Genomic DNA, 10,037 nt, shown 5'->3' with positions numbered 1-10,037 from the left:
TGTGTGTGTGTGTGTGTGTGTGTGTGTGTGTGTGTGTGTGTGTGTGTGAGAAGGCCTGGAGACAAGAGAAAGTTGGGGAAAAGTCCCAGATTTCAAAGCCCATCACACCCTAGCCCCATGAATCTCTGTCATTATTTGCCACCCTTCCCTGTCACCCACCTTCCCCACCTGCCCAGCATGTGTGGTATGTGTGCTGGGGACCCTGGGATTCGTATTTGGGAAGGCATATATTGGATTCCTTACTAGAAGTCCTTTAAAATAACCAGGTCAGGAGAAATTTTTACACCTCCCAACACATTTTGCTTTGCTCATCCAGCATAATTCTGACGGCCCACTTTTCAACAGAGGTACCTGAGCCTTAGAAAAGTAAAGTCACTCAAGACCAGGGAGGAGGTGGGCATTCAAAGGCAGGTCTGACTCCTGGCTGTCGTCCTTCACACTGCATAGGGCAACCAGTGCATACAGAGACTTTGAGTCAGGTGTCTGGGAGAGGCCGCTTCCTTACAAGTTCCGGGCATGCTGCAGCTTATACATACACACTGAGAAAGCGGAGGTCAGCGTCAGGGCCAGGTCAAACAGTAAAGTCTTGTCGCCTCAAGTGCCTATCCCTACCCCCTCACCACCCGGGGGGCCGCCCCGCCCGGCCCCCCCCCCCCCCCTCGCGCGCCGACAGATTCTAAGTCTTCATGCCTGGGTTAAAGCTTGGGCTCCACTACCTCCTGGCTATGTGACATCGAACAAATAACTTCGGACCTCATTTGTAAAATGAATCTTGCGAGACTGTCGTGAGGATTAAACGAAAACACCATCTGTGTAGGAAGCGGTCCGTACAATCCTGGGAAGGGTAATACAGACAACTCGCTCACACGCACCAAAGACCGAGCAGCAAGCACAGAAAACCCTCCTTCACGCTGTGCGCAGGCGCTCGAGGCAAAGACCCCCGCGGGCGCTCCCGCGGACTCTGCGGCTGCGCATTCGCACGGTTTTGCGACCGTACTGCTTGACGGCGGCGGTGTCAGCCCTCCGGCTGGTGTTGCCGAGGTAACGAGGGGCGCGTGGGGCTCTGCAAGGTAAGGCTCCGGGGCCCGTGGCGAGCTACGGCTCGTGACGCTAAGCGTCGCGGCGGCTGCTCCCTGTGGGGGGGGGGGGGGGCTGCTGTGAGAGGAGACGTTGGCTTCTTCGAAAGTCCTCAGGGGCTGGAGCGGGGAGTGTAGAGACTTTCCCCGGGGTCCCACAGCCAGACTAGAATGGACCGAAATGGGGAACCAGGCTTCCCGGTTCCGCCGGAATTAGCCCCTCTCCCCTTGTCCGAGCACCTGTAGCCGTTCATGCTTCTCTTCTTCGTTCTTTCCGAAGAACACGACGCCACGTTCGGTGCTGGGGGCTGGGGACGTCGAGGTGCATCGGACACCATCTCTGCCCGAGGGGAGCCTCAGCAGCTAATGCGGTTCTTGTGGCGCCGGGGGCACTCAAGGAAATCCACAAAGGGATAAGTTAAGACAGAGAGTTATGAATTTGGTGGGCCGTGAACACTTTCTGGCTTGTGTGCCATCATTTACTGCAGTTGCAGCCTCCATCTGACTAGCATTTTGCACACGACAGGCCCAGTATGAGGCGCCTTGGCCTTTTTCACGCAATTACCCACCTTATCCTCACAACTGCCTTCAAAGGGTTATCTTTTGTTTATGTGGCTTAGTCTCAGGTCCTAACTTGAAAGCTCCCCAGGGACTGGATTGTTTGCCTTGTCCCTTTCATCCTTGCCTCCCCTAAGCCCAGGAGGTACACCGTTGGAGCTTAAAACATTTTTTAATTGGGAGGTGAGCTTTACTGGGTGGGAGGTTTTAACCAGGCTTGTTTGGCAGAGTGTTCCAAGGGGGTTGGAAAGTTAAATGGAGCTACCTCCCCCATTTTTGTTTTGCTGTGTTTTGTTTTATTTGGAATAAACATTTACTGAACATCTAAACAGTGTGTGTCTGCTCAAGGGAAGAAGCCCTGCTTTTGATAGTAAATATACTTAACACTACTTGTGTCTGGAGTCAAGTATGCCCAGGTTTGGTAAAGGAAAAGCAACAAATCCCTTACAGGTGGGTAGCACTCAGCCCCTGAGTCCCTTTCCTCCTCTGAACAACGGGAATAGTAATAGTACTTATGTTAAGGAGATGTTGGGATTGAGTTTGAATAGGCTATCCTATCACCAGTGGTTGGCAGCTTTGGCTACATGTTGAACTTACCTGGGTCCCACCCCAGAATTTCTGATAGAGTTGCAGGTAAGTTCTGAGCATTAGGAGTTTTAAGATTTCCCCAGGTGATTCTAAGGGCAACCAAACTTGAGAGCCACTGTTGTATACAAGGTTAATTAATCTCTCTTCAGCTGTCATTCCCTGCTTAAGAGTCTGCATTGACTCCCAAGTCTGAACCAGCCTTCGCATTCCAAACCCCTTGACAACTGGCCCAGTCATTCCTCTGTATCTGTGTGTGCTTTAGACATGGGTCCTCCTTTAGACTAGTCTTCTTGCAGTGCTATGTCTCCATACGATAGGGCTTGGGTAACTGGCCCTCTTTAAGCCTCAATTTCCCTGTCTGTGAAATAAGAATAGTAGTACCCATGTGTATAGCAATGGGATAGACTGCCTGGTGTGTTGTACCTACTGATGATGATCACCTCTTCTAGTTTTATGCACATGCCACATCTTACATTATGTTGTGCTTCTATAATGGCACTACAGAAACATTTCTTAAATGCCTGTTGCAGATATGGAGAATAGTGAATTCCTTTCTCCCCTGCTTTGTCTTTCAAATTCAGCACAAGACAACTCTTTCACAAAACTATGAAACTGGAGATCATTTGGTTTCTCCTATTTAATTTTATTGAGAGATCATTCACATCATAAAACTCACCCTTGTAAAATGTACAGTTCAGTGATTTTAGTACATTCACAGAGTTGGGAAGCCATCACCATCACTGCAATTTAGTTTTAAAACCTTTTCAACACCCTCAAAATAAACCTGTACCTATAACCCCATTTCTCCCTTCCCTCAGCACCAGGCAACCACTAGTCCATTTGGGGTCTCTGGATTTGCTATTATGGACATTTCATATTAGTGGTCTTATACAATATGTGGTCTTTTTGACTGCTTTCACTTAGCATAATGCTTTCAAGCTTCATATACACTGTAGCATGTATTAGCACCTCATTCCTTTATTGCTGGTAATCCATTACATATGGACACACCCCATTTTGTTGATCCATTCATCTGTAGATGGACATTTGGGTTGTTTCCACTTTTTGGCTATTATGAATCACACTGCTGTAAACATTTGGGTACAGATTTTTGCATGAAAATGTTTTCAGTTTTCTTATATCTGTACAAGGAGTGGAATTGCTGGATCACATGGTTATTCTTTGTGGGTTTTTTTGTTTCTTTGTTTATTTTGAGAGAGAGCAAGTGCAGACAGAGGAAGACAGAGAATCCTAAGCAGGCTCCACTCTATCGGTGCAAAGCCCGATTCAGGGCTTTATCTTACAAACCAAGAGATCATGACCTGAGCCAAAGTCAAGAGTCGGATGCTTAACCAACTGAACCATCCAGGTGCCCCGATCATATGGTTATTCTGTGTTTAACATTTGAGTGATTTCCAGACTGTTTTCCAGTCCTGTTCAATTTGAAGATGAAGAAACAGGTCTCAGAGAGCTTAAGTGGGTTATGCAAGTTCACATGATAATAATGGCAGGTTTGCATATATAGGAGGCCTACTATGAGCCAGCTTCTTGATGTGCATGCTGCCACATGGGCAGAAGTGACACCAGATCACAGACTGAGGTTTTGTGAAAAACGGCATGTTTTGTGGCAGGAAACTTTCTGTTACACACACTTGGGTTGGAGTACAGGGTTTTTGCCACCAAGTGTCCTAGCTCCTTCTTGCTTTTTAAGAGTATAGCAGCGGGGCGCCTGGGTGGCTCAGTTGGTTGAGCGTCTAACATCAGCTCAGGTCACGATCTCACGGTTCGTGAGTTCGAGCCCCGCGTCAGGCTCTGGGCTGATGGCTCAGAGCCTGGAGCCTGCTTCCGATTCTGTGTCTCCCTCTCTCTCTGCCCCTCCCCTATTCATGCTCTGTCTCTCTCTGTCTCAAAAATAAATAAACATTGGGGCGCCTGGGTGGCGCAGTTGGTTAAGCGTCCGACTTCAGCCAGGTCACGATCTCGCGGTCCGTGAGTTCGAGCCCCGCGTCGGGCTCTGGGCTGATGGCTCAGAGCCTGGAGCCTGTTTCTGATTCTGTGTCTCCCTCTCTCTCTGCCCCTTCCCCGTTCATGCTCTGTCTCTCTCTGTCCCAAAAATAAATAAACGTTGAAAAAAAAATAAAAAATAAATAAATAAACATTAAAAAAAATTAAAAAAAAAAAAGTATAGCAGCAATCGGAGGGAAGATTCCAACCCAGGCAAATTCAAATATAACTTCATTTTCACTTGTTCAAGGGAATTTAATTGGAAGTTCTTGCAGTTAGCCATTTAACATTTCCTCTTTTTCAAAAATTCTAAATGTAGCCTATACAAGTTAAATACTACCTAGAAGTTATAAAAGTGAAAAATCTCATAAAAGTCCAAATTGTTCCTGGATATCTCTTGAAAGTTTCTCACTAGATTCCAACATCCTGCCTCAAAAAAGCATTAAGTTTTAGAATAAATTGCTGCTGCTTCTGTTGAATACTCAATACTATAGTTGGCTTGGATTGAGGGATAAGTCAGCAAGTGAAAATTTAGATAAAATGCTCTTGGAAGAAAATCTCTTAATTGTGCATCAACATGCGATACACATTGTTTTGTTATGAATGCTTTACAATAATGTGTGCATATGCTCTGGTTTCTCTTCAGATAGTATAAATCTTTTGCCTTTTACAATAATGTGTGTGTGTATAGATAAAATGTATATATGTATCATGTTCAGTATGTAATTCCATTGAGGGATCTATTTAAAAATTAAATTATTCTAGCATTTTGCTGCTTAGAATATTTGGTCAATTCTATGAAGCTTCCAACTTGCTGATTCTTATTTTTCATAGTTATCTTTGTAATTTATCAATCTCTATAACTCTTCCTTGGTCTGTGTTTTCCTTTGTCCCCATCTAATTCCTCAGTTTCTTTGAGAGGATGGATGTATAAAGGTATCACACATTGGACAAGGCATGCAATTTCTTTTTAATGGTCATAAACCCATAAAACCACTTACCTTCCTCAGATTTGGCCACCATCATTGGCTATTTCAGGCTTGATCGCATGTATTGCCCAGTGGGATGCTGGTGTTAACTGCAGGAGGCACTTAACGAAGTTTTACTTCGTTCTTTGGATCCATGTAGATGAAACGTGTGATCTGGCTCCAGTGTATCTTTAAGCACCAGATATGCTCTCAGCTTAAGTCGTGCCCAGGCCCGAGATGGAGGGAGCAGCAGATTCAAGTCTCCCCTCATGTTCCGGGGCGTCTGTTGGGAGAGTGGAGTGCCCAAACTCTTGCACTGTTTACATTTTCCCTCCTTACATGGGGTTGGGTTTTCCTAAGTCAAATGTATCTGCTGTGGCTCTGTTGCTTTATCACCCAAAGCACTCAACTCCATTTCCTTCCTTTAGCCATTATTGAATTGCAGCTTGTTGTGTTACCTTCGATTTGCTTTTGTGTGTGTTTTGTCTCTTCAAATTGAGTATAAGGCCTGGAAGGGAGAGGTACTCACTTTGGCTTCCTTTACTTCCTCAGAGTATTCAGTGCACAGCAAGCAATTCCATCATTCTCCGGAACCCTTTAGCTCCTAACCTTGAGAAATAGTGAGCCTTCAGACAAAGGGAGACAGATGCAGCCTGTGCTCGCAGCAGAACCCAGAGAGAAGAGCATAGGCTTTAGAATTCCACAGACCTGGGATCATCTGAAGGGGCCTTTTACAAAATCTTTGTAACCTGAACCTGTTTTCCTCATCTGTAGAATGGAGTTGGTAGTACTCACCCCATAATAATAATTAAAGCAAATATACCCACAGTGCTCATTATGTATCAGGTACTCTTCTAGGACCTTTATGGGTCTTAACTCCAAGATAGAGTCTGTTTTTAGCCTTATTTTGCAAGCAAGGAAGCAAAGCATGGAGAGATTAAGTAACTTTTGCCCCAAATCACACAGCTGCTACTCTGGCTTTAGGGTTCCTGCTCTTGGTGCATGATAGACCCTTAAATGATAACTGTTTCTGTCATTGTTATTATTTATTAATTTACCTTAAAAATTGGGAGATGATTGACCTAATGTTTAGAATGGATTTTAAGGTCCTTTTTTGAAAAACAAAATGCTGACTTAGATTTAATCCTTTGAGGACAGTGTCTCTTTTGGTTTTCTTTATACCCCTAGCACCTCTGATTATTGGGAGCCGCTGGTAGGTACTCAGTAAATTGTCTGTTGCCTGAGTGAAAGAATGGGAGTAATCCTAAAAGGCAGGAATCCTATCATGCTTGCTATCAGACTTTTGCATGGCATTGTAACTTTGGGCATGTCACTAGGCCTCAGTCTTGTCCACTATAATTAGAAATATTGCCACTGGCTTCTTGGGCATGGTTGTGGGAATTGAGATACTCTACGTGATTGGGATTTGTTCTCATTACCCTTTCTTTTAGTTCCCTGCGTTGTATATATTTATTTTTCCGACAGACTACAACATTTTCTGAGCCTAGAGATGCACTCCCATTTTTGATCAATATAGTTATTGATTGGCTATTTCTTTCTCCCTGTTATACTCTTTAAAAAACAGCTACCCTTGAGAAATGGCAGAAGCAGTTTTCCACGCCCCAAAGAGGAAAAGAAGAGTGTATGAGAGTTATGAATCTCCTTTGCCGATCCCTTTTGGTCAGGATGGTGGGCCTAAGAAAGACTTCAAAATATTCACTGCTGAAATGATAAACAACAATGTAATTGTGAGAAATGCAGAAGATATCGAGCAGCTGTATGGGAAAGTAAGTGCCAGCTGCTTTGGTGTGGCTCCTTCCTCACAGCCCTGAGCCAGCTGTCCCTGTTGCTTCTCCCCATCCATTCCCAAAGCGAACTATAATTGAGCCATATTATTTCCTTGCCGTTTGGTGCATTGTAGTATGGGAACAGCACAATTTGAATCAGGTGCCCCAAAGCCATATGTTAATGAGGATAACTCCCCGACCCATGAACCCATATTTCAATGCATTGACCTTTCTTGTCTTTCCATTATAAAAGGCTTGTGTGTTCATAAAAATGTCCAGCAGTTTACAGAAATGTAATGAGTAAAAAGTAAGAATCCCCACTCGCCTCCATTCCATCCCCGGAGGCAACCTAAGTGGCATATTGTTGTGTGTCATGGACAGATGAGGCTTCAGCATGTCCTTGGCTCCTTATCTGTTCTCTCTTCTGGTTGAGGACCTCTTCTTAGATGAAGGCAAGTTCTAGTTTTTGCTGTTTTCCATAAATGATAGGTGTGGGTTGAGATTGGTAGCTTGCTTGCTTTTTTTCCCCTCCATAGCCAATTCATTAATGGGGGCATTTTTTTTTTTTTTAAGTAACTAGAGGGAAGATATAAAGCTTTGAAAAGTAGAATGAATCTCTTGTTAACTCAAATAGTTGTTTTCCATAATTTGGCTATTGTTGAATGGATAAAGAAATTGTGGTTTGTATACACAATGGAGTACTACGTGGCAATGAGAAAGAATGAAATATGGCCCTTTGTGGCAACGTGGATGGAACTGGAGAGTGTTATGCTAAGTGAAATAAGCCATACAGAGAAAGACAGACACCATATGTTTTCACTCTTATGTGGATCCTGAGAAACTTAACAGGAACCCATGGGGGAGGGGAAGGAAAAAAAAAAAAAAAAAGAGGTTAGAGTGGGAGAGAGCCAAAGCATAAGAGACTCTTAAAAACTGAGAACTGAGGGTTGATGGGGGGTGGGAGGGAGGGGAGGGTGGGTGATGGGTATTGAAGAGGGCATCTTTTGGGATGAGCACTGGGTGTTGTATGGAAACCAATTTGACAGTAAATTTCATATATTTTAAAAAAAACAAATAGTTGTTTTCCTTCTGCTAAAAAATTAGTAATTAAACGTGTACTAACTTGTTTTCTCTTTTCCCGAAAGGGTTATTTTGGAAAAGGTATCCTGTCTAGAAGCCGTCCAAACTTCACAATTTCAGATCCTAAGCTCGTTGCTAAGTGGAAAGGTAAACTTAAATCTTTCAATTCTTTTGACAAGTTATTTTCTTTTATTTTTGATCTTATGCTTCAGATTACACAGGAAATTCTTGAAAATTATATAGGAAGATTCTCTAGAGAAGAGGTAACATGCACAGTGGCAATTTTACTGCTAAAACTAGCAACTAGACTAATTCTAATCAAGGTGGAAGAGTCCTTATGGTTGGTGAAAATGTGTTTTATCGAATTTCTGGAATTGTCAGAAATGTTATTTACGCTTTTCTGTTGTTGAACGTTGACTAACAGGGTACTGTGCATGTGGAAAGTACTAGTAATTAAGTACCTCATCACCTGCATGCAAAATGAGTTTTATATTTTTTATTTTTAGAATTAGAATTTACAGCAATAACCATAACGTTAATGAATTTGTTAAAACATTAACCAATGTGTATAGTTCTTACTTGCTTACCTTGACTTCTTTAACATATAAATCTTTTACCCTAGTGTATTTGTTTAAGGAAGTCTCATGGTGATTACATAACCAGTGCTGGCATATTAGAACATAATTAGGGTTTTTAAAAACATTTCATTGTAAGAAAAAAACACAAATTAAAACTGTGGTAAGGTACCATTTCAGCAGTCAGATTGGCAAAAATCCGAAAGTTTGACAATATTCTCCTTGGTAAGGCCCTGAGAAATATTCTCACGCATTGCTGATGGGAACGCAGGTGGTCCAGCTATTACAAGGGGAATTTGGCAATGCCTAACAAAATTATATATACATTTGCTTTTTTTTTTTTTTTTTTTTAAGTTTATTTATTTTGAGAGAGAGAGAACAAGTGGTGGAGGGCCGGAGAGAGAAGGAGAAAGAATTCCAAGCAGGCTCTGCACTGTCAGCGCAAAGCCCAAGAACGGCTGGAACTCACCAACCGCGAGGTCATGACCTGAGCCGAGATCAAAAGTCAGATGCTTGACTAACTCAGTCACCCAGGCGCCTCTATATACATTTGCTTTTTCCCCCAGTCCTCCTCTCCCCCTAACCACTGGTAACCTTAATATGTTTTCTGTGTCTGTGAGGTTGCCCGTTCTAGATATTTATGTAAGTGGAATCATACATTTTGAAGCCTTTTGTGTCTTTTACTTAAGATGTTTTCAAGATTCATCCCTGTGTAGTATGCATCAGAACTTCATCCTGAATAATATTCCATTTTATGGATATATCATGTTTTGTTTATCCATACATCCAGAGATGGACATTTGGGTTGTTCCCACTTTAGGGCTGTTGTGAGTAGTGCCACTGTGAACATTCATATACAAGTGTTTGTGTGGACATATATTTTCATTTCTCCTAGGTACATACCTAGGAGTGAACTTGCTGGGTCATATGATAATTGTATTTTAATTTTTTTAGGTAATGTCAAACTGTTTTCCTTAACACCTACCCCATGTCACATTCCCACCAGCAATGCACAAAATTTCTAATGTCTCTACGTCCTGTTTTTTGGCTTTTGATTTTTCGGTGTTTTATTTTGTTTATGATAGCCATCTCAGTGTGAAGTGGTAAAAGTTTTTAATATTCATGAAGTCCAGTTTATCTTTTTTTTTTTCTTTCATTGCCTCTGGTTTTGGTAGCATATTTAGGAAACCATTGCCAAATCCAAGCTTATGCAGATTTCCCCCCGTATTTTCTTCTAAGAGTTTTACAGTTTCAGCTCTTAAATTTAGGTCTCTGATCCATTTTGAGTTAATTTTTGTGTCTGATGTAAGGTAGAGTTCCAGCTTCAATGCTGTGCCCATGGATATCCAGTTGTCCCAGTATATGCATTTACTTTTAACCCAGCAATTCCACTTCTAGGAA

General features: G+C 42.6%; 1 protein-coding gene across 2 annotated transcripts in view; it reads left to right on the top strand.

The window, feature by feature from the left end:
* The first annotated feature begins 971 nt into the window (after window positions 1-971).
* TSEN2 (tRNA splicing endonuclease subunit 2) overlaps window positions 972-10,037 on the top strand; it is a 50,436-nt gene continuing 41,370 nt past the window's right edge. Inside the window, exons 1-4 of one of the 2 annotated variants that reach the window (XM_040491936.1) lie at window positions 1,028-1,070; window positions 1,967-2,084; window positions 6,780-6,981; window positions 8,127-8,208. In XM_040491936.1, coding sequence (XP_040347870.1) covers window positions 6,793-6,981; window positions 8,127-8,208 — 271 coding nt within the window. In that variant the 5' untranslated portion in view covers window positions 1,028-1,070; window positions 1,967-2,084; window positions 6,780-6,792. Of the gene's footprint in view, window positions 1,071-1,966; window positions 2,085-6,779; window positions 6,982-8,126; window positions 8,209-10,037 lie in introns of both variants that reach the window. The other variant, XM_040491937.1, reaches the window with a different exon arrangement.

Source organism: Herpailurus yagouaroundi, unplaced genomic scaffold (assembly GCF_014898765.1).
Source record: "Herpailurus yagouaroundi ecotype Mexico unplaced genomic scaffold, PumYag 183, whole genome shotgun sequence".
Lineage (NCBI taxonomy): Eukaryota > Metazoa > Chordata > Mammalia > Carnivora > Felidae > Herpailurus > Herpailurus yagouaroundi.
This window is presented reverse-complemented; position numbering and strand designations above follow the sequence as displayed.